General features: G+C 35.9%; 1 protein-coding gene across 1 annotated transcript; it reads left to right on the top strand.

Moving 5' to 3' along the window:
* Window positions 1–202: 202 nt before the first annotated feature.
* On the top strand, window positions 203–24,661 carry rxrab (retinoid x receptor, alpha b). The gene is made up of 6 exons (XM_056458709.1): window positions 203–376; window positions 9,710–9,839; window positions 14,161–14,293; window positions 16,638–16,729; window positions 18,748–18,853; window positions 19,377–24,661. Exons 1-6 carry the CDS (start codon window positions 203–205, stop codon window positions 19,522–19,524), a joined length of 783 nt encoding a protein of 260 aa, XP_056314684.1. The 3' UTR covers window positions 19,525–24,661.
* The last annotated feature ends 780 nt before the right edge of the window (window positions 24,662–25,441 follow it).

Below are 25,441 nucleotides of genomic sequence, written 5' to 3'. Positions count from 1 at the left end.
TTCACAATGAGCCTGTGTTGAAAAATCTTCTCTAAACAGAAATTGGGAGAAAAAAACATACAGGGGCTAATAATTCAGGAGGGCTAATAATACTTACTTTAACTGAATATGCTTAACACCATAACTTTTTTAAGCTGCTTTGGAACAGTATATAGCATGAAAAGCGCTATACAAGCAGACTTGAATTGAATTGTGTCTGTTGATGTGTGCAGCAGTTCAGGAGGAGCGTCAGAGGGCGAAGGAGCGCAGCGAGGCTGAATTCGGTGGCTGTGCCAATGAGGACATGCCCGTGGAGAAGATTCTGGAGGCCGAACTGGCAGTGGAACCAAAGACGGAGACCTACGTGGAGGCCAACCTGAGTCCGTCTGCCAATTCTGTAAGCCAATCCCTGCCTCTAAATCACACTCGGTGACATTCAGCTCATGCAGAAACGTTTGGCTCTGTGAGTTGTGAGTGTCGCAGAGTTACGCTTCACAATCGCTCCTCAGTGAAAGGCCCGGGTTTGATCATTTCTGAATGTCAAATGCAAAGACAGCTTCCAACTTTCCTGCAGATGTGGAAGTAGACAGTTTTAGCCCTTCTGTTACTGTGTGCTGAGGGTGAGTTTCAGCTGGCTGAAATAATGGGTAACCTAACTTTTTTGTTGCCAATGTGCCAATAATAATAATAATGCTAATAATAATAATTATTATTATTATTATTCAAACTAATTATGTAATCATCAGAAAAGCATCATTATTGTCACTATCATCAGCGATCTTACAAACTAATCTTACAAATCCACCATTATATGAACTACAAGATCCAGTCATGCACTGCACACACACACTGGTTCCTAATCCTGGCTGATTGCTAACGCACACGGCTGAAGCTGCTCAAAGACTGATTAGTTGGACTATTTATACAGCACAGACTTTGCTGAGTCTTGTTACTCAACATTACGATGCCGTTTCCTTGCCGGTTTTGACCCTCACCTTTGTTTGTTTGTTTGTTTGTTTGTTGTTGTTTGCTTGCTTTATGTTGCCTTTTCAACATCTGCCTATTGTTGACCACGACTCTGGATTGCCTGAATACATCTGTTTGCTCCTGTTTTGACTGTTGCTTGCCTGACTATTCGGAGAATTCAACTAATCAGTTTACCAGCGATCTGCCAGAATTAGTTTTATGAATTAAATAATAATAATAATATTTAGGAAACAATGGTTGAGTGATAAATTTATGGTGAATATTTATGTATATACTTATATTTGTTTTTACTAGTATATTCATTTATTCATTCTTTCATTTTCCTTCGGCTTGGTCCCTTTATTCATCAGGTGTTGCCACAGCGGAATGAACCACCTACTAGTTTATTATTATTATTATTATTATTATTATTATTATTATTATTATTATTATTATTATTATTATTATGTAATCATCGAGGAAGCATCATTATAACACACTTGATTTAATTATTAATTGAATGTATATGATAATAATAATAATAATATTAATAATAATAATAATAATAATAATAATAATAATAATAATAGCAACAATTACAGTAATAATAATAAAATGTTATGATTATTAATATTAATGATATTATTATTATTTAAGAAACAATGGTTGTGTGATTAATTTAGGGTTAATATTTGTGTAAATGTTTATACTTGTTTTTACTAGTATATATTATTATTGTTATTGTTATTATTACTATTATTATTATTATATTGCTTATATAATCATAAGTGAAGAATTAGCTGTATAATAATAGTGAACTAAGGTATGTATTAATAATAATTGTAACATAATTTTTAAAAAGTTGATTGTTGTTGTTGGTATTATTATTATTATTATTATTATTATTATTATTATTATTATTATTATTATTATTATTATTATTATTATTATTCAAACTAATTATGTAATCACCAGAGAAGCATCATTATAATACAACTGATTAAGAAATGTAATTTTAATTGTAATGTATATGACAATAATAATAATAATAATAATAATAATAATAATAATAATAATAATGATGATAATGATAATAATAATAATAATAATAATAATGTTTTATGATTAATAATAATAACAATATTTAGAAAACAATGGTTGTGTGATTAATTTATAGTTAATATTTATGTATATATTTATTCTTGTTTTTACTAGGATATATTATTATTATCATCATCATTGTTATGAAATTATTTATTTAATCATAAGTGAAAAGTATAGCAGTATAACAATAGTGAACAAATGCATTTCATAATAATAATTTTAACATAATTTTATCAAAAGATGATGATTCTTTGCTAATAGGAGGGTCATCAGCAGTAATGAGTGAGGCTTGTGATGTCACAGTTGAGGGAAATCTGGAACAGATCATTTTCAGACACAAAACAACAAAACAAAGTGTACTTTACGCTCAATTTGACAATGAAACACACACACACACATAAAACATACCCCGAACTGGAACATAAAAAGAGGCATAAGACTTTTGCAGCTGTCCAAGAAAGAGTCACATGCAGATTCAAGTGTTTCTGTTTGTAAATAAAGAAAGGCTATTTTTGCGATCCCAATCCCAGTGGATAGATTGGGCTACACAGCAATGCTCTTTGGCATTGAGGGCCCAAGAGAGGGAACATACTGCAGGAGAAGCACATTGTCATGTCACTAGATAAGAGCCGGAGCCATTAGCCATGTCAGTTAGACTAGCACTGGATATATTTATGCCTTTTGCAGATCTGTCCTCTGTTTTGTGCAGCTGTAAGCTCTAAATCAGGCAGAGGTCAGAGAGGAAGAGGCATATGCTCTGTCTTTACTGCTTTGTATTTTTTTAGATTGTGTTTAATGGCTGTTTGTGTGCTCGACCTTGAATATCCTCTCATAGGAATAGGGTTAGAGTAAATCTGGGTTCTTCTTGGGTTGATTGGAAAATTTGTACACCCGATTTGAATGTTATCACTTGATTGAATGGGCATTATTAGCTGATGAAGGCCTGTAGGGCTCAGAAGGCTGTTATTATTCATCCACATGGTTAATCAACTATATTAATAGACAAGACTCCAGATCCAGATCTTTTTTTTACATTACTGTGATGTTTGGGTTTAAGGTTGGGGTAGACGTTAATTAAATACAGTTAATGAGAAATTTAATAAATAATATAAATAAATTTAGTTAACTTCCGGCCACAGCCATATGTGATCCAGGCATGTGCACAGGTAGGGCTCAACCTGAGCAGAGCACATGCCCTTTTTTCTCTTGGATAAAAAGTGCCCCTCAAAAATGAATGAATGTGCCCCCAAGCTGTTCAGTTTGCATTCATTTTTTTAAATGTTTTACCCTTTTATTTAGGCTTTTAAATTGCATTATTTGATCAGATTTGATTCAACCTTGTATTTGATTTAACCTTGATCAGCTTTTAACCTTGAAAGTTGGAAAAAGTGACTTTTATTAACACATTTAATAGTATAAAGTGATATATTGTCTGGGCTGGTGTTGCTTACTATTTTAACACAAAGTGAAGGAAGTGAGGATCCAAACGCAGGTTTTAGTATGCAGAGAATGGTCAGGCAAGCAACAGTCAACACAGGAGCAAACAGATGTATACAAGCAATTCAGAAACGTAGTCAATAACCAGGCGGGTGGTCAAAGGCAGGCAGCAGACATGAATAAACAAACAAAACAAAGCAAAGATCGGTACACGGCAGCAGTTGTGTAGTCCTAAAAAAAGTGGTGTACTATTACCCTCCTAAATTCCATGTAATCAATTTTGAACAGCTTCAGCTGTGTGTTAGCGATCAGCAGGAAAATAGAAACAGGTGTGAGTGAGTGGTGCATGACTGAACTTGTAGTCTATATACCAGCAGATTTGTAGTTCTATAATCGATCTGCGTGTTTTAACAGTGATCTGCCAGGATTAGATCACTGTTGATTGTGACAAACAGAGCAGAGATTGACATCCCACAATGCAATTTACCACTGTAAATAAATAGAAAATATGTCAATCACAAAATTCGGAACCTGTTAATTAACAGATATCTTTTAGAAAGAGTTCAAATAAACGAAAATGCTGAAAAAAGAATAATTTCTTAGACCTGAAGGATTTTTCTTTGGGTAATCTACATGTCTTTAATTTGAGATTACCACATTTTAAAAGGTTAGTTCACTTAAAAATGTTTATTATGTTATTAATAACTCACCTTCATGTCAAATTTTAGAAAGAGTAAAGTAAGGTGGGGTAATAATAATAATAATAATAATAATAATTCCTTACATTTATATAGCGCTTTTCTGTGCACTCAAAGCGCTTTACACATAGGGGGATCTCCTCATCCACCACCAGTATACATTATATATACATTATAATGGTATACATTATTGCACAGTGCCCATGAATGCGCACAATATACTAACACTGAGGAGAAGAAGCTGTTAAAGTCGTTATCTTTTGTTTTATGTGCGCACAAAAGCATTCTCATAGCTTCATAAAGTTGCAACATATAGCTCATTCTGAAAACATACCTCTGTATACATTTCTGGAGATCGTGAATTATGTAGCCAAAAGTACGTATGGCTGCATTTTGTTTTTAAAATGAACGCTACGGGCTGGTATGACGTCGTTCCTTTTCGTCGTTCCTTTCGACTGTGAAGGGCAACTTGGGCTCATTCTGAAAACGTACCTCTATATACATTTCTGGAGAGCGCCAAATATGTCCTAGGAGCTAAGTTTTTTTGCAGATTTTGTTTTCACAAATCCACCAGAGGCCGCTGTGTATGCTTTTCAGATCTCAAATTTCTCTCGCGAGTGCCATTCACACCTGCTGTTCTTGCGTAAATCCACCAGAGGCTGATGTCAACTGACTGACTGACTAACTGATCGACTGACCCACCCTCCTCCTTCCCCAAACCCAACCAATAGTATTTTAAAAAGCACAGATTGACCCGCCCACCCACTTCCCTAAACCCAATAAAGCAATCCAAAAAAAGAACCACAACGTTTTACCACATTCTCACCCTGTTATTTACTCGTTTAGTTTATTTTTTGTATTCTGTTTTTGTCTGGAACTGTTCTTCACCAGACTCGAACCCCAACGTCGTGGTCATCTCTTCTCTGCATCTCAAGTCCACCGACGTACACAGTGAGCTAACTGGACAAACCGGTAACAGTGGGAAAGCCAATGATACAGTGGTAAGCAGTCAGCTGGTAAGCGCGAAAAGGAACTGCCCCGTATTGTTCGTTTAAAAGATGAAATGCAGCCATGCATACATCTGGCTACATAATTTGCGGTCTCCAGAAACGTATATAGGGCTACGTTTTCAGAATGAGCCTATGTTGGTAAAGGCAAATGGTCTGTTTTTGGGACTTTTCTGGATTTTTGAACAATTTTGGTCCTATGGAGGATGAGGCAGCTCTCAGATTTCATTTAAAATATCTTAATTTGTGTTTCGAAGATAAACAAAGGTCTCACAGGTTTGGAATGACATAAGGGTGAGTTATTAATAACATAAAATTGTCATTTTTGGGTGAACTGACCCTTTAAAATGTGCTGATCTCAAATGAAAGATGTGTAGGTTAACCAAAGAAAAGTCCAACAAATTCTTTGTTTTTTTTTTTAGCATTGTGTATTTGAACGCTTTCTAAAAAATGACTGTATGATTTTGAGATCTATCTTTTCACACTGAAGAACTTTTTGTTTCAGTTGATTAACTTGTACGGATTAATTGTTCATCTTAAATATAATCATCTGCACTAGCAAAATGAACATTGTCAATTTTAATTTCACACACACTGAAAAAAACATGATTCATTGCATTTATTTTAAGGTGAGTGGTTGCAAACAATTTATATGGGCTGAATTTAAGCAAACAAATTCAATTTAGCAATGTTCAGCTGAATTAGTTTGTTTAAATTCAGCCCGTATAAATTGATTGCAACCACTCACCTTAAAATAAATTCAATCAAATCCAATGAGTAATTTCACAAGGTTATGTAAGCACTAAAATAAAGCACTTTTATGCTCTGGGAGGCGAAGGATGATGATGATCATGATGGTTATGAAAGTTAAAATGATTTTGGGATCCTACAGTATAGCAGAATTTGCTCCATGAACTGCTCCACCATGCCAGGCTTTTGGCTCATGGGTGCTTGTTCTGATTGATTCGGGCCTGGAGATTTTGGCTTATTCAAGCAGAAGGAAAGGCTTTTAGAGAGCAAGACTTAAGCAGGAAATGAAAGTATTCCAATGGGAACGAATGACAGGAGTGATTTCCACAAGATATCTGCTCAGTTTTCCATTCGCATCACTGAGTTTGACAGCCGAGTTTCTCATGTTGGTATCTTTGCAGAATGCAGATAAAGTAACACGGGCGAATCAATAACAACTGGAAAGCCGTTTCAGCTGCGTTCGCGAATACATTTTGTGCTTATTTCTAAATTAGTCTGAGCACATTTATATAGAAACACAGTGTTGTTCACCAAGGCTGTTTCTATTTGATCAAAAACAGAAATGTTTTGAGATATTAGATTTACCTGAAAATATTTTTATGTTTATTCCTGTGTTTCAATGCTGAATTTTTCAGCATTTCTCCAGGTTTCAGAGTCACATGAATCCTGAAGTTCTAATGTGATTTGATGCTCAAGAAACATTTCTTAAAATTAATATTGTTTACAATAGTTTTTTTATTGTTTACAACCTAGATTTTATTTCAGGAATCATGTATAGTGGCTATGGAAAGGATTTAAACCCCGTTCCTTTTTTCACTCTTTGTTATTTTGCAGCCATTTGCTAAAATCATTTAAGTTAATTTTTTTCCTCATTAATCTACACACAGCACCCCATATTGATAGAAAAACACACAATTGTTGACATTTTATCAGATTTAATAATTAAAAAAACTGAAATATCACATGGTCCTAGTATTCAGACACTTTACTCAGTATTTTATAGAAACTTCCTTTTGATCTAATACAGCCATCAGTTTTTTGGGGAATGATGCAGCAAGTTTTTCACACCTGGATTTGGGAATCTTCTGCCATTCCTTCTTGCAGATCCTCTCCAGTTCTGTCAGGTTGGATGGTAAACGTTGGTGGACAGCCATCTCTCCAGAGATGCTCAATTGGGATTAAGTCAGGGCTCTGGCTGGGCTATTCAAGAACAGTCACGGAATTGTTGTGAAGCCACTCCTTCATTATTTTATTTTAATACTAGAGCTACAGAGGCAGTAACTTTGACTGTTTTTAAATTTTGTATTTGAATAACTTCATTATTATAAATCTAATATTACTATAGTACCCTGACGTTTCTAGAATGTATGTATTTTCTATTCTAACATTATTATTTTATTAAAATGTACAAAACACAAAAGAGTTTCTACCTTGAATGGTCAGATTGACCACATTAGTGGTGCAAAGTAACTAATTACAAATACTCAAATTACTGTAATCAAGTAGTTCATCTCAGAAATTGTAATTTATTAAGTAGCTATATAAATGTGTACTTTTACTTTCCCTTGAGAACATTTTTAGTGCTGTATCTGTACTTTTACTCCACTAGTTTCCATCAACCAGCAGTCACTATTTTATTTTTTCTTGTCTATGGGGATTAGAAAAATCAGTCCTGTTGTGATTCCTGTCCAATCAAATCACACATAGAAGGTAAATCGCATCATAATGAACTACCTCAAGACATGGGCGATTTATAATTGCAGCAAACTGTTTGGAAGCATTAAAAGTGTCCAAGAAGATGTCCAAAATCTTTACACGCATTGACCCAGAGACTGTTAAGATGCATGTTACTGATGAGAAGATGACGGATGTCAGCAGGCACAAGACGTGAACATGACGTCAGATTGACGTTGTACCCTAACGTCGTGGGGACGTTGCATTTTGTTTGGAAATGAAAATCGGGTTGACGTCAGAACGTCAGGCCACAGTCAGTGTCCAATGTCCAACTTAAAACCTACCAAATATTAATGTGTAATGATGTTACAGCTTGATATTGTGTGGATGTTACCACTATGACTTCTATCAGACGTTGGATTTTGGTTGCCATACCTGATGAATAAATGTCAGTATTTGAGTTCAGTATGATATAGTTTAAGATGTTGGCTCGAGATTGGATTTTGGCCACTTTCTAACAACTTAAAATCTACTAAATATCAACGTCATTTGACGTCGTTATTGGACATCAAAATAACGTTGTCCTTAGATGTTGACTAGACATTAAATTTTGGTCACTTGACATCACAACCTAAATCTAACCTAATATTAACATCTTATGATGTTGTGTGCCTGCTGGGCAATAACTAAATGCACTACAGAATTTTACGTTTACACACATCCACAAATTACATGTAAATGCATCAGCTTTTAACAGCGTAATACTCACTACTCTTGAGTACTTTTGAGAGGTCTACTTTTACTCATACTTTAAGTAATATTTACAACAGATAATTTTACTCTACTTGCACTACATATTTAGGCAAGTAATGGTACTTTTACTTAAGTATGATTTTTCAGTACTCTTTTCACCACTGGACCACATTCATTTCAGCATTGCTACTTTTTCCTGTGCCTTTAAATGTTGTGTGCCTCTGTTGCCTAGCAAATTTCAACCTAACCAAAACATACATTTCTGATAGCAAAAGCATACCTTTACTTCAGACGTGTCTTTCAAACGTACAAAACCAACATATTCCCTATGCTGAAAAAACTGTGAAGGAAGCCTTTTCGTTTAGTAACTTGTACACTCATTCACAGTCTATTAACTCCTATAAACCAGATTTTCAGTGGAAAATTGATTATGTTTGCTTTTTTATATCTTGTTTGCCACCCAGTTTACTTCCATAAGATATTCAGCAATAATTTGTAGTTTGGATCTTGATTTTATCAACTGAGAATTGATTGGATCATGAAAAATGGAGGTCTCACACCATAATGTATATCACACAAATAATTTTATTGTCATTTTACTTTTTTAACTTCTTTAGAAAATTATGTACCAGTCAGTTTTGAACAATCTTTTTAAAATACATTACATTAAAATAAACACTTTAAGTTTAGACCTAACTGAACGTGGGTTAAGCCGATTAATTTGAAGATAAATCTAAAGACAACACATTTTTTATATTATTATTTTGAAAATTTGGGCTCATTTTACAACTCTTTTATTAAGTGTTTACCATTTTTAAATCCATTCAGTCTTGCGGAATCAATTTTAGCTTAGCTTAGCATAAGTCATTAAATTGTATTAGACCATTAGCATCTCAAACTCAAAAATGACCAAAGAGTTTTGATAAGTTTCCAATTTAAAGCTCGACTCTTCTGTAGTTACATTGTGTACAAAGACCAATGAAAGATGAAAAGTTGCTATATATGCTGATATGGCTATAGGAACTATACTCTTAATGATATTATAATATACACATCGCCTGAAATTAATTTTTTGAGTGAGATGCTAATGGTCTAATCCGATTCAACGATTTATGCTAAGCTAAGCTAAAAGTGCTCCCAGCAGACCCAAAGATTGGCTGAATGGATTCAAAACTCAATAGTTTAACTCTTGGGGGGGGGTGTAAAATTACTCTATTATGTTCCTTTACCCCAGAACATGGCAAACCAAAGCAAAAGTTGCTCAACTAAGACATAAAAAGAGCGCAATAGTAATTTTTCTTTCTGACTTAAGTGTCCATATCTCTCTGTTTCTCTCTCCAGCCGAACGACCCTGTAACAAACATCTGCCAAGCAGCTGACAAACAACTCTTTACCTTAGTGGAGTGGGCCAAGCGGATACCTCACTTTTCGGACCTCCCGCTGGACGATCAGGTCATCCTTCTGCGAGCAGGTGCGTCAGAAAATAAACACAGAGCGCCTTTGTGTGAGTCACAACCTGGCCCGACGTGCTCGCTTACATCTACAGTCTTCCAGCTATATACGGTTATAGCTGAACAAAATAGCATGGGCTAATGAAATGCGTATGTTTACAGTTATTACAGTATTACAGTCTATTCAAGAAGCATTTATATGGATTCGGAGACGCATCTGATCCTGCCTCAGGCCATAGCATCGATTAAAGGAGGAATTCCATCCCATTATCTGGGAGTGAGAGTCCTCATTCTGTTAGGGATGATGGCTTCGGTACAGAACCAGGGAGAATAAGAGGCTGGATTGTTCTTGCCTTTCACATGTTGCATTTATTTCATTAGACTGAAGGTTGCCTGAGGACAGTCAATCTCTCAGAGTCGTTCTGTTGTGTGTTTTTTTCTTTCAGAGCCTTAGAAATGGGAATGTAGGATTGTGAGGATGCATTAAACGTCTTCAAATGTCCTAATTAAAACTCATTTTAGTTTAAGAGCATGTAAGTTAAGCTGATAGTGAGCTTCTTTCATATTAAAAGGTTTCAAAACACTTTTTAAAATAAGGGTTTATATGGGTGTTTTTCCAGTGGTGCCATGGAGAACCATTTGGTTTCACAAAGAACTTTTATATTTACTCATATAGCAGATGCTTTTATCCAAAGCAACTTTACAAGCGAGGATAAAAGAAACATTTCAAATCCTAAGAGAGTAGCAGTATGTAAACGCTATGATACTAAAGTTACCAAATCTACAAGTCTATTTTTATTTGTGAGCAGTTCTAAAAGAAAGTTTTTTTTTATTAGTGTGAAGAACATTTTAACAATTTAAATAACTGCGTATGGTAAAGATTTTACAGACAATACATTTTAAAATAAGTTTCCATTATTTCATGTTATTTACTATGTTCATGTATTTAGCATATACTAATACATTATTAAAATCCAAATTTGTGCTGTACATTGTAAAAAAAATGTTGACTCAACTCAAAATTGTAAGGCAACTTGCTGCAGAGCTTTGTTTTAAGTTGACTCAGCTTTCTACCCAAGTACTGCACTTGACTCGATTTAAGTTGAGTAAACTCAAAAATGTCCTGAAGCTGGTTGCCTTAAAATTTTAAGTTGAGCCAACATTTTTTTTTACAGTGTAGTTTGCATGTTCTCCCCGTGTTCGTGTGGGTTTCCTACGGGTGCACTGGCTTCCCCACCAGTTCGAACACATGCGGTATAAATGAATTGGAATAACTAAATTGGCTGTAGTGTGAATGTGAGCGTGTATGGGTGTTTCCCAGTATTCCCAGTATTGGGTTGTGGCCAGTGTTGCTAGATATAGCCCAAAAGCTGTCCAAAACCCTCCCAAATGCACAAAAAAACGCCCCAAAATATTAGATTAATATTTTATTTAATTTTAATTTACTTAAATCGGCATTAACCTAGTTACTTTACCTGTCATAATTTTTAACCATACATATACATATATTAGTTTATACATATAATAGCAATGGAACGACACAAGGAGAAAGTACTAAACTACTGAAACGTATTTTATACTTAATATAAAAGGCTTTTTTGGTAATGGCAGCTTAAAGACGTCTCTTATATGGAGAATGAAGTCACATGCATTACTCAGGTGTGCTTTTCTCACACAGCAAAAATCTTGATGGTTCTGTGGGTCTCATCTATCAAATCTGAGCTTTATTTTGTATTTTTTATTGGATTCAATTCAGGTGATTGGCTGGGCCATTCCACAGCTTGATTTTCTTTCTCTGTATTCGAGAGTTTCCTTGGCTGTGTTTTGGATCATTGTCTTGCTGAAATGTCCACCCTGGTTTCATCTCCATCATCCTGTTTATGTAGATGTTGGACTGAAGCAGCTGATATTAATTAGAACTACTAAGAGAATTTAGCTGCTGTGGCTTTAACTGCCTTTCAACACCTTCCTTTCATCATGTGTTCAATACTTTTTCCCTGTGTCATTTCATTTTATCCCACATAACTTAATTTGTAAACTGATTAGTTTTGTTTTCTCTGCATATATGGATTTCTTTGGTTGTTATTAACATCCGGTGGAAATTTCAAGTCAACAGCACCTTTAGAAATATGTTTTCTGAGAAAAATGGTGATGTTTTTAATGCTTATTTTCCCTGCTGTATATGCAAATAAAGAACAATTATACTCAAAATTACACTAAAGCAATGCTTTGAGGCAGCATGTTTTTTTTTACACACAGGAATGTGAGATATTAAAGGCAACAATGGACACATCTATACTGCCTTTCAAATTCAATTAATAGAATGTATCTTTTTGTGAAAGGAAGTGAAACAGAATTTGGATTTAGATGTACATTGATGCCTCCAAGGGGAGAATTTTAGAGCTTTCAGACACATTTTAACATTTTAAAGCTCTAAAGAACCATTAAGGAAACTTTTGTGGAAAATGGAAAGATTCCATGAACTTTTGATGGTCTTCCTGAACCATCAAAGCCAATAAAGAACTTTCAGTTTTGAAGGAACACTCCACTTTATTTGGAAACAGGCTCATTTTACCACTTACCTAGAGCAAGGTTAATATAGTTAACAAAAACCAACGAAAAAACGAAAACTAAAATGAAAAATCATTTTCGTTAACTGAAATAAAAATAAAAACAAGAGTTTTTTAAAAAACTAGAACTAACTGAAACTGTATTGTGGACATACAAAACTAACTGAAACTAAAATTATAGCAAAAACGTCCTTCGTTTTCATCCTTGTAAATGTATTTAATACATAATCTTACTTAGAAGTAAATCTATTTACTTTGCGCTGCACGTGTTTAACCCGTACGGCACCTCAGAGTCTGTAATCCTACTGCTGCCATTGGTCAGATCATGCCGGCAGGTCCTCCTCCAGTCAGTCGTTGCTGTTGCTCCCCCACAAAAACAACAAGTGGACACAACAGCAGTACGGTGACAGCATTAAATACAGAGACCTAAAATTATTATATTAACACATTTGTGCCCAATAATGGGTTTTATTTCTGTATTAGTGATCACAATTGCGATCGAATCTTTTTAACCGGATCTTCTAAGTGAACCGGTTGAACTACTTCACCAAATCGTACTGAATCATTTGAAACGTAAGCAGTCTTATCCACAAACTACTTACATTTTAACATGCCTACTACCCCCTCTGACTCGAAATAAACCAATATATACAGTTATTCAGATATTGGAACAGTACACAGAGATCAGATTTGAGAAGCAGTGAACCTATAACTGCGCATGCGTGATGATTGCTGACTGCATAATTTTGGTATGTTTAGTCCTAACATGGGAGGATTGTCACAAATGATACTGTTGTATTTGAATTTAAGGATGGTAGTGGTAGATGATAGTGGCCATGTGTCCTCTGAATACATGTTTCAAAAAATGTATGGTTGAGTTTTTAGTAAACAAATACTTATTCTGATGATTTGGAATCTTGCACCTAACAAATATCCTTATTTAGAAAAAAAACTAAAACTAATACTGAAACTAATACAAACTAAACTAAAACTAAGCAATTTCAAAATATAGAAACTATTAAAAACTAGTAAATCTGCCTCAAAATCTAATTAAAACTAACTGAATTTGAAAACAAAAAGTCAAAACGAAATTAAAACTAAAACTAATAAAAAATCCAAAACTATTATAACCTTGACCTAGAGTTAATCAGTACCATTTTTGAATCCATCTCCAGATCTAGCAGGAGAACTTTAGCTTAGCTTAGCATAAATCATTGAATCGGATTAGACCATTAGCATCTCATTAAAAAAAAATCAAAAAAGACTTATGATTATTTTCCTATTTAAGGCTTGACTCTTCTGTAGTTACATTGTGTGCTCATAGTTACGGAAAATTAGGGACAGATATTATATGCAGATATTACATTCCGTTATTATTATTATGTTACGTACGATATTACGCAATGATATTGTGTTCCTTTATTATTACGCCAGAATGAGTGTATAGTTTTTAACCATATCGGCCAACTTTTAATTTTCCATTAGTCAAGCTTTAAATAGGAAAATTATCATAACTGTTTGGTCATTTTTGAGGGAGATGCTAACGGGCTAATTGGATTCAGTGATTTATGCTAAGCTAAGCTAGATTGGTTGAATAGATTAAAAAATGGTAAAACTCCACTGGCGACAAAAACGTGGAGTGTTCCTTTAAGAGTGTTGAGTACACAAATACAACAGAAACCTACACACATATACAGATACAAGATGTGAGCCTTTCCTGCTACCTGCTTGCTTGTTCTCTCATCAGTATGTTTTTGTCCTCTGTTGCTAGGGTGGAATGAACTCCTGATCGCTTCTTTTTCGCATCGCTCCATAGCTGTGAAAGATGGGATATTATTAGCTACAGGCCTTCACGTCCATAGAAACAGCGCACATACTGCTGGTGTTGGAGCCATTTTTGACAGGTTAGTGAATGTCCAAGCTTTTTGAGAGGAATGGATTTTTCTTCTGTGGATCCCAAAAGGAGAATTCTTGAACCATTATTTAGCATTGGTAGTTTTGGTCAATATAAGGAATGTTAATGAAGATAAGATGGCAGCAAATTGTATGCTTTATGCATTGTAAATAGATTTTGAAGTAAAAAAAATCATGTCAATTTTTTGCATAAATACAGGCGTACTGTGAGATATGAGATTAGTAATCCATATATAATCAACCAATATTTCAACCTTTCTTTCTTTATTTTTTGAATTACTCAATAGCTTAAATACTTAACCCTTTCACTCAAGAGTATTAAATACTAACCTATGTTTGGAAATAGGCTCATTTTATAACTTACCCAGAGTTAATCAGTTGAGTTTTACCATTATTGAATCCATTCAGTCAATCTCCAGATCTAGCGGGAGAACTATTAGCTTAGCTTAGCTTAGCTTAAATATTTAACACTTTCCCTCAAGAGTTTAAAATACTCAACTTTATTTGAAAATAGGCTCATTTTACTATTTGCCTAGAGTTAATCAGTTGAGTTTTACCATTTTTTAATCCATTCAGTCAATCTCCAGATCTAGCTGGAGAACTTTTAGCTTAGCTTAACTTAGAATGCTTAACTCTTTCACTCAAGAGTTTTAAATTCTCAACTTTATTTTGACATAGGCTCATTTTACAACTCACCTAGAGTTAATCAGTTGAGTTGTAGCATTTTTGTGATTTTTGTGATCTATAACTGATTAACCATGTGGATGGATGATAACAGCCTTCTGAGCCTACTAGCAGGCGCAGAAGGCCCCTACTGGCCCAAATCTGATAATCACTGACTATGCCCATTTAATCAAGTGATAACATTTGAATTGGCTGGCAGTACTGTCTTGTAGCAGTTCAATTGTTGAATACATTTTGCTTCAAATTAAAGTTTGTAAAGTTGTGACTGACTTAATAACTAGTTGGTTTGGTTTATTGTGGCTAATAACTTTTAAAAGATTTCCTTTACAACAATTGGTAAAAATCTCTATGAAAGAAATGAATGTGTAAAACACAAAACAAAAGCCACTGAAAATAAAAATTGGGAAAAAAATAAATAAAAATTTGGTAACTACTAATGTACATATTAAGGGTTTTCAATCTGGGGTCCAGTTACGTTCCAGAAGATCTGTAGAAATGTTTAAATTTAATCAAGTTTAAAATGCTGAATCTAACACTGAATATCAAATGTTTTATGAAGGTAAATAAATACATATTAATTTTAAATAAATAAATAAATGTATTAAATTCATTAATACAGTAATTTTCTTTTCGGCTTAGTCCCTTTATTAATCCGGGGTCGCCACAGCGGAATGAACCGCCAACTTATCCAGCACATGTTTTACACAGCGGATGCCCTTCCAGTTACAACCCATCTCTGGGAAACATCCATACACACTCACTCACGCTCATACACTATGGAAAATTTAGCCTACCCAATTCACCTGTACCACATGTCTTTGGACTGTGGAGGAAGCCGGAGCACCCAAAGGAAACCAACGCGAACGCAGGGAGAACATGCAAACTCCACACAGAAACGCCAACTGACCCAGCCGAGGCTCGAGCCTACCTACTGCGCCACTGCATCGCCAATATATTACATTGAGATTCAAATGATTAGAATGAAATAAGATTAAAATAAATCAAAAAATTTGAATTAAAAACTACAAATTTTCTCTCTTTTTTGAATGTTTTGGGCGAGATACTAATGATCTAATCCAATTCAATGATCTATGCTGAGCTGAGCTACAGTAAAAGTGCTGACCAAAAAAATGGAGTGTTTCTTTAAAGTCACTGTCAGTGTGTTCAGTTTACAGAGGAAATGGACTTGTGATCTACCTTGTGTGTCTTATGAAAGATTTGTGACAGCCGTAGGTCACGCACACATGAATTTTTGAAAATAACCTCTATAATGATATGTGACGGCGCATCATGAAAGTGTCCTGCACATCTTACTCTTGATTGATGGCATTTTTACATTAAGCCGTGTGGCAGTTTTATGTAGCGCTGTGCTAATGTTTCACTGGCAGCATGAGATATGCTGGTGTCTCCGCTAATGAAATATCCTCCGTCTGCGGCACAGATGGATGTGTCTTATAAGACGTAATGACTTTGATTTTCGAGGTGATATGAAAACTAAATGTAAAGGTGGAGCGATGACTCAAGAGTGCGCCTGTTTAATACGTTCCAGAACATTTCCCTCCGTTTTAAGGGTGTGCTGTGTGGAAATATGAGTTTGTTATTAATCAGACTGGCTGTAAGCGATTTTTGTCACTTTTTTTTTTTCTCCAGAGTGCTGACAGAGCTCGTGTCAAAGATGAGAGACATGCAAATGGACAAGACTGAACTCGGATGCCTGCGGGCTATTGTTCTATTCAATCCAGGTACAGTAAAGTATATTTAAACACATTCTCATAGTCAAGCGCCTTTAAGATGCCACTTGATTATGCTGTTTGTTTTGGCAAGTCTCTTAAAAATGTGTTGGAATGAAGTCAGAAAGTGTAAATGAGATTCCTGTGACTGTAAACGTCAGTGTAAGAAGCTGTAGCTGGTTTGGTTTAACAGCTTGTGCTAGTAGGCTGCTAACCCTTTGTTGACATTAAAAGCAATACGTTCATTTACATAGTTAAACAGTTGAGTTTAATCATTTTTGAATCCATTTAGGCAATCTCTGGTTGTGGCAGGAGCACTTTTAGCTTAGCATAAATCATTGAATCGGATTTGACCATTACCATTTTGCTTAAAAATGTCAAAAACAAATTTTGTTAATTTTCCTATTTAAAGATTGAATCTTCTGTAGTTAGATAGTGTAAGACTGACAGAAAATGAAAAGTTGCTATTTTCTAGGTCGATATGGCCTATAATAATATTCAATAGCTTATGCTAAGCTAAGCTAAGCCAAAAGTGCTCTTGCCAGACCCAGATCAGCTGAATAGATTCAAAACTCTTGGTGACTTGACTCACTTAAATCCATTCAGTCGATCTCCGGGAGATGCAGGAGCACTTTTAGCTTAGCTTAGCATAGATAATTGAATCGAATTAGACCATCAACATTTTGCTCAAAAATACATTTTGATCATTTTTATATTTAAAGATTGAATCTTCTGTAGTCAAATAGTGTAAGACTGACAGATTTTTTTTTTAAAGTTGCTATTTTCGAAGTCGATATGGCCTACAATAATATTCAATGGATTTTGCAAGGCTAAGCTAAGCTAAGCTAAAAGTGCTCTTGCCAGACCCGGAGATCAGCTGAGTGCATTCAAAAATGGTAAACTCTAGGTGACTTGAATGGATTCAAGTGATCTCCAGGTGTGTCAGGAGCACTTTTAGCTTAGTTTAACATATATCATTGAATCGGATTAGATCATTAGCATTTTGCTCAAAAATTTCAAATATACATTTTGATAATTTTTCCTATTTACAGATTGAATCTGCTGTAGTTAGACAGTGTAAGACTGACAGAAGTGTTAAAATTCTAGGTTGATATGACCTTTAATAATATTTAATTGCTTATGCTATGCTAAGCTATGCTAAAAGTACTCTCACCAGACCCAGAGATCAGCTGAATAGATTCAAAAATGGTAAATTTCTAGGTAAATTTCCAAAAAAGTGGAATTTTCCATTAAGAGAAAAATTCTACAATTTCCAAAAAAGTGGAATTTTCCATTAAGAGAAAAATTCTACATACATTTTTCTACATTTTCAGCATCATTACTCCAGTCTACAGTGTCACAGGATTCATCAAAAAATCATTGGTGACAAAAATAATCATAAATTTCATTTTTAAGAAACTTACAGACTTTTTAAATAAAGTTTTACATGGTTGTTCTGTCAAATTATATATATATATATATATATATATATATATATATATATATATATATATATATATATATATGTATATATATATATAAATAAATGTGTGTAAATATATATATATATATATATATATATATATATATATATATATATATATATATATATATATATATATATATATATATATATATATTTACACACATTTATTTATTACAAATAAAAAGGCTTGATTAATTGTCTTTACTCATACAGCTGATCAATTTAAAATATTTTCTAAATGTATAAATGATTACAAAAAGCTTCCTGACCTTCAAGTTTTGAAGTTTCTCTTTCTGTGGTTTTGATTGTTTTCTTTACATGGTGATTCCTGTGAAATATAAAGCTTGCATTATGAAAATGACTCACTCACATTTTAGTTTAGCCAATTTACTTAAACTAAAGCGCATGTCTTACACATGCGGTATAAGTGAATCGGGTAAGCTAAAAATGGCCGTAGTGAATGAATGTGTGTGTGAATGAGAGAGAGTGAAAATGACTCATCTTTAGTATTTCAAAATATATTGTGGTTTGTGTGTGTTTTTAGATTCAAAAGGATTGTCTAATCCATCAGAGGTGGAGGCATTAAGGGAACGAGTTTATGCTTCACTAGAGGCCTACTGTAAACACAAATACCCCGATCAGCCTGGCAGGTACACACACACACACACACTTTCATCCAACGTGATTATGTACACTTCATTCTTTCACTGGATGATTACTAGTTGGCACAGAAGGCCCCTACTGGCCCATATCTATCAGCTGATATCCACTGATAACGCTCATTCAATTGAATGGTAACATATAAATCGGATGCAAATTTAGTGATTTAATTCTTAAGAAACATACAGATTTACAGTTGAAGTCAGATTTATTAAGGGGGCTAATAATATTGACCTTAAAATGGTTTTAATATTGTTTTTATTCTAGCTGAAATAAAACAAATAAGACTTTCTCCAGAAGAAAAAATATTATAGGAAATACTGTGAAAATTTCCTCGCTCTGTTAAACATAATTCGGGAAATATTTCTAATAATGGAGGGCTAATAATTATGACTTCCACTGTATGTTTACTGTATGTTTTTTAGCATTATATAAGCATATTAACATTACATTCATGTTTATTATCAGTGTTGTTCTGCCTAATAATTTTTGTAATATTTAAAAATCGTGCAGGTTTGCCAAGCTGCTGCTGCGTCTGCCCGCCCTGCGCTCCATCGGCCTCAAGTGTCTGGAGCATCTCTTTTTCTTCAAGTTAATTGGAGACACGCCGATCGACACTTTCCTCATGGAGATGCTGGAAGCGCCGCATCAAATCACATAAACTCCACATGTACGAAACACACGGCAGGAACATTACGCAGTTTGCTCAATACTGTCCAACCCATTCATTACGGAATACCATGCCGGATTAAGTGAGTTTTTCCTGGTTTGCATGCACGTTTGGGAAGTCTCACAACCTTCTGGAGTTGTTTTTTTCCCCATTTCCTTTGCCTTACAGAGGTCTGCCTCTGCTTTCCACAGCCGAACCGCCTCATCTCTGAACTCACAATCATTTTGCTGTGAATGAGAGGACACTAAATACCTCAGATGCACTTCTACATGCAGCTGTCCTTAAAACACATCACTGTCGATTTCAGTGGGTACGTTTACATGGTCATGAATCATCCAATTATTTATCTTCTTCTGAATCAGGCTCATTATCAGATTTACTCGTGGTTTTAAAATATGAAATTGTGCGTGACTGCGTCTTTGCTGTTTTTAAATATAAACATTGTTTATGTAGGCCACTATTTATTTACGCTGCTCACTGCGCACGTGATTAAGCATAAGAAAGCTGATTGGCTGAAAAGATTGCGCATGGTAACTACCGTCATCCGCACACAATCCTTACAGCCTTCGCTTGCGTTCATTCACATTCTCTCTCTCTCTCTCTCTCTCTCTATCTCTCTCTCTCTCTCACACACACACACACACGTAGGTATTCACCACGCACAAGTTAATGCCGGATCCATTAAAATAAATACCGGAACGCAAAACACGAATTTCTGACATTTTCCAGAACACGATCCGGCAAGATCCAGCTCAAATTAAGCTCTGCTCATGCCATCTTAGTGTGAATCCTTATGCAAAATGCAGTGCAGAGTCCCACATGACAGTAATAGTGTGGTTAATGTGTTTATACTGCACTTCAACAATGCAGCTAAAATGGAAATAACCCACGTCTTAACTCTTTTGTTTACTTTGAGGATGCCGGATTAAGGTGAATTCTGTTTACATGGTAGAATCTTAATCAGAGCATTGCCTTAATCGTATTTATATCAGAACACTGTTGTCCATGTAAACGTACCGCGTGTTAGCAGGACCACAGTCACATTAGTTGTTTTTTTCCCAGGCACTTAGAAACTGTTTCTTTCAGGCGTCCGGGTTACAGAGAGTCCATCTTCATGAGGAAGAAACTACACACAGTTTGGCTTTAAGTTCCTTTCTATTTGGAAGATATATCGGCCTATGAATAACACAATGGTCTAAAAAGAATGAAAAGCAGGTGTTCTCCTGGCTGAACTCACGCTGGATGAAAAAACACAATGATTCATTGTTAGATTTGTAAAAAAGACGCTTTTTCATGATGTTTTGCCTCTATAATTCAGCATAAATATGTATTAAGCATTTCCAAAGATTTTCAATAATGTTTATATGTCATCTGATAATTCCCAGCAAGCAGGGTGTTTGTGATTTGAAAATATGCAAGGAGTTAAAGGAATCCAGATGATCGTCTGGCCTCAGGGAATCGCCAGGATTTTGGAAGTGCCGCTTCTGTCCCCTATTGGAAGAGTTGCGACATTACAGCTTACAGTTCAAGGTTGGGCTTTAATGAAATGCTTGGTACACTTGCAAAACATCCATTTCTAAGCCTTGACATGAATGCAAAAACACTAATTTTCTTGTGTGTTTTTTTTTTGGTTCTTTTTTTTGGTGTCTATCATAAGGAAGAAACTGTAAATGTTGATAACTGTCCACCTTTTTCCTACGCCCCATGATACTTTTCATGATTTATTGAAGTAACATTAAATTTTAAACAGTAAGTGACAATTTAAAAAAATGTGTTTAATGAGATATATTAAAACAAAAAAAAATATGGATATTAAAAATAAAAATTCTTAGAAATAATAAATTACTTTCGGCGGAGCATGAAAACCCCCAAAACTCTAAACTAATCTTTTTACAGCAATCTTACAGACATATATTAAATATTACTGTACTATAGAGAATACAAAATAAAGCAGACGAGCAACACAGGTATCTTAAATGAGCTTATACACTCACCAGCCACTTTATTAGGTACACCTTACTAGTACCGGGTTGGACCCACTTTTGCCTTTAGAAACTCCTTAATCCTTCTTAACAAAGATTCAGCAAGGTACTGGATATTTTCCTCTGAGATTTTCATTCTTCAGAGTCCATATTGACATGATAGCATCATACTGTTGCTGCAGATTTGTCGGCTGCACATCCATGATGCGAATCTCCTGTTCCACCACATCCCAAAGGTGCTCTATTGGATTGAGATCTAGTGACTGTGGAGGTCATTTGAGTACAGTGAACTCATTGTCATGTTTAGGACACCAGTCTGAGATGATTTGCGCTTTATGACATGGTGCATTATTTTGCTGGAGGTAGACATCAGAAGATGGGGACACTGTGGTCATGAAGGGATGGACATGTTCAACAACAATACTCACGTAGGCCGTGGTGTTGACTTGATGCTCAATTGGTACTAATGGGCCCAAACTGTGCCAAGAAAATATCCCCCACACCATTACACCACCACCAGCAGCCTGAACTGTTGATATAAGGCAGGATGGATCCATGTTTTCATGTTGTTGATGCCAAATTCTGACCCCACCATCTGAATGTCGCAGCAGAAATCGAGACTCATCAGACCAGGCAACATTTTTCCAATCTTCTATTGTACAATTTTGGTGAGCCTGTGCTAATTGTTCTTAGCTGACAGGAGTGGCACCCGGTGTGGTCTTCTGCTGCTGTAGCCCATCCGCCTCAAGGTTGGACGTGTTGTGTGTTCAGAGATGCTCTTATGCATACCTCAGTTGTAACAAGTGGTTATTTGAGTTACTGTTGCCTTTCTATCAGCTGGAACCAGTCTGGCCATTCTCCTCTGACCTCTGGCATCAACAAGGCATTTGCGCCCACAGAACAGCCACTCACTGGATATTTCCTCTTTGTCGGACCATTCTCTATAAACCCTAGAGATGGTTGTGCGTGAAAATCCCAGTAGATCAGCAGTTTCTGAAATACTCAGACCAGCTCGTCTGGCACCAACAACCATGCCACATTCAAAGTTACTTAAACTACCTTTCTTCCCCATTCTGATGCTCGGTTTGAACTGCAGCAGATCGTCTTGTCCATGTCTACATGCCTAAATGCATTACCATATGATTGGCTGATTAGAATTTTGCATTAACAAGCAGTTGGATAGGTGTACCTAATATAGTAACCAGTGAGTGTACATAAATATGCCTGTGACAATATAATATAATGTAATTATAATAAATTACAGTATATGACAATAAACACAGTATATGTTACATTGACACAAACAAGCATACCCTTATTATCCTCCATCGTGGCACAAAGCCAAACATACAGTATGCCTCACTGACTTTACAGTGAATTTAGTTCTTTTTAAATGGAATTTCGCCAAACCGGAAGTGCAATCCATAAATTGAAATGCAGTATTTATGAAATGATGGGAAAAAGGTGGATAGATTTCATACCATTTGTATTGACCCATCAAACCTCAATTGCGGATTGAGCCAATCTGAACAAGTGTTTTCATGATGATGGTGAATTCTGAATTATTATTGGAATTCGGGGAGGTATGTGCACTGCAGAGCTTCAGCATTCATGGAAAGTGCAGAAGATCGACTGATTTTTAAACATGGATTAAATCAGCCTTAAATCACCCTTTAGGCTGGATAGTCAGGCACACTCCTGTTGATTTCGTCAATCTGGCAACCTGCGCTTGTGTTTTGATCCAGGAATGCAATACCTAATTCAACCACTGGGTGTCAAACTTACATGCTGCACCTTTAAAGCAGCATGACATTTTTACAGTGTATAGTAATAATAAAATACGCACGCACAAAATTGTTGATTCCACTGGAAAAAAAACTACAGTGGTCACTAAAATACCTTAAAACTGGAAAAAGTTCAAATTTTACCGAAAATAAACTAAGGAAAATCGGAAATTGCTTTCAAATTGTGGTTCAACAAAAGCATTAAAAAATTAAAGCTGCAAGCAGCGATGAAAGGGACCTCGCACACGGGCTCACCGCCGCCCGGTGGCCGTAGGACGACAGAGAACCGCGAACAATAATAATTTAAGCCGATATATATAAAAAACCTGAGAAAATCAAGGATTTATGCCATACTTGCTCCTGTCAGCAGGTGGCGCTATGACTGTGACTCAATATTGATATGTAGATGTCTTCAGGAGTGGATTTTAATCAACCATGTGAATTTTCAGGCAGATCGGACATTGTGTGGCTGAGTTATAGGCAATTTTACTGTTCCCAGCAGGTGGCGCTATAACTTTAACTGGATATTGATATGTAAACATGTTCAGGTCAGGACGGTTATCAATTGTGTGAATTTTGAGGCAGATCGGATCATGTATGCCTGAGTTATAATGACTTTCTGTTTTGTGGCGAATTGTCAAAGTTTGCGAGGCCGCCACGGACACGCCCATCGAGTAAAGCTCTAAAGCTTCGCAATTTAACATCGCCAAGGCCTTTAGATGACAAAACCCAATTTTGGTGTCGATCGGATGAAATCCCTAGGAGGAGTTCGTTAAAGTACAAAGCCTGGAAATGGCAAAAACGCCACTTTTTCGCCGCAGGAAGCTAAAAATATACGACTTCCTGTTGGGTTTGAGATTTCGCTCCAAGAGACTTTTTCGTAGGTTTTGGCATGTTTGACGTGTGTGCCAAGTTTCGTGCGTGTGCGAGATTCGTAGCTCGGGGGCCTGTCCGTTTAATTTTTATAGGTGGCGCCAGCAGGTGGCGCTATAACTGTATCGGGATATTGGCATGTAAGCGTGTTCAGGTCAGGACGGTGATCAAATGTGTGAGTTTTGAGGCTGATTGGATCATGCATGCCTGAGTTATAACAACTTCCTGTTTTGTGGCGAACCATCAAAGTTTGCGAGGCCGCCACGGACACACCCATCGACGAAAACTCTGGACCTTCACAATATATCATCGCTAGAGTGTTCAGAGGACACCTCTCAAATTTGGTGCTGATATGACCAAATTTGTGGGGGGAGTTTGTTACAATGTAAAATCATGTCATTTCCTGTAGCCAGCAGGTGGCGCTATAACTGTATCGGGATATTGGCATGTAAACGTGTTCAGGTCAGGACGGTTATCAAACGTGTGAATTTTGAGGCTGATCGGATAATGCATGCCTGAGTTATAACGACTTCCTGTTTCGTGGCGAGTCGTCAAAGTTTGCGAGGCCGCCACGGACACGCCCATCGACGAAAACTCTAAAGCTTCGCAATTTAACATCGCCAAGGCCTTTAGATGACATAACCCAATTTTGGTGTCGATCGGATCAAATCCCTAGGAGGAGTTCGTTAAAATACAACGCCTGAAAATGGCAAAAACGCCACTTTTTCGCCGCAGGAAGCCGTAAATATCCGACTTCCTGTTGGGTTTGAGATATCGCTCCTTGAGACTTTTTTGTAGGTCTTGGCATGTTTGAGGTGTGTGCCAATTTTCGTGCGTGTGCGTGATTCGTGGCTCGGGGGCTTGTCCGTATCAATTTTCTAGGTGGCGCTGTCGAGTCATTTTGCCACGCCCACTTCCGAGACCCATATCAGCCGACCATTTACGCCGCGTTTGATGTGTGTGCAAAGTTTCGTGAGTTTTCGAGCACGTTTAGACCCTCAAAAGTGCCCCGATTAGGGGCGGAATAATAATAATAATAATAATAAAAAACATTACAGATACAATAGGGCCTACGCACCGTAGGTGCTCGGTCCCTAAATATATTGAATCTGACCTGGACAAAATGAAAGGATATTAATAATTATGTCCAAATCTATATACAAACACACCACATAGTTAGATATTCGTTCTTGGTTTAAGTCATGTTCATCTTGCTTCTCAAGTAAAAGTATCTTGACTTAAGGAAGTTTATATATTTGTATTGGAAAA

Source organism: Danio aesculapii, chromosome 5 (assembly GCF_903798145.1).
Source record: "Danio aesculapii chromosome 5, fDanAes4.1, whole genome shotgun sequence".
Lineage (NCBI taxonomy): Eukaryota > Metazoa > Chordata > Actinopteri > Cypriniformes > Danionidae > Danio > Danio aesculapii.
Note: the sequence above shows the minus strand (reverse complement) of the source record. Positions and strands in the feature narration are given on the sequence as shown.

Coding starts and splice junctions, on each gene's coding strand:
- rxrab (XM_056458709.1), top strand. CDS start 203: ATGTGTGCAGCAGTTCAGGAGGAGCGTCAGAGGGCGAAGGAGCGCAGC. Junction 14,294..16,637: donor GTTGGAGCCATTTTTGACAG/GTTAGTGAATGT, acceptor TTTTTTCTCCAG/AGTGCTGACAGAGCTCGTGT. Junction 18,854..19,376: donor TACCCCGATCAGCCTGGCAG/GTACACACACAC, acceptor AAAATCGTGCAG/GTTTGCCAAGCTGCTGCTGC.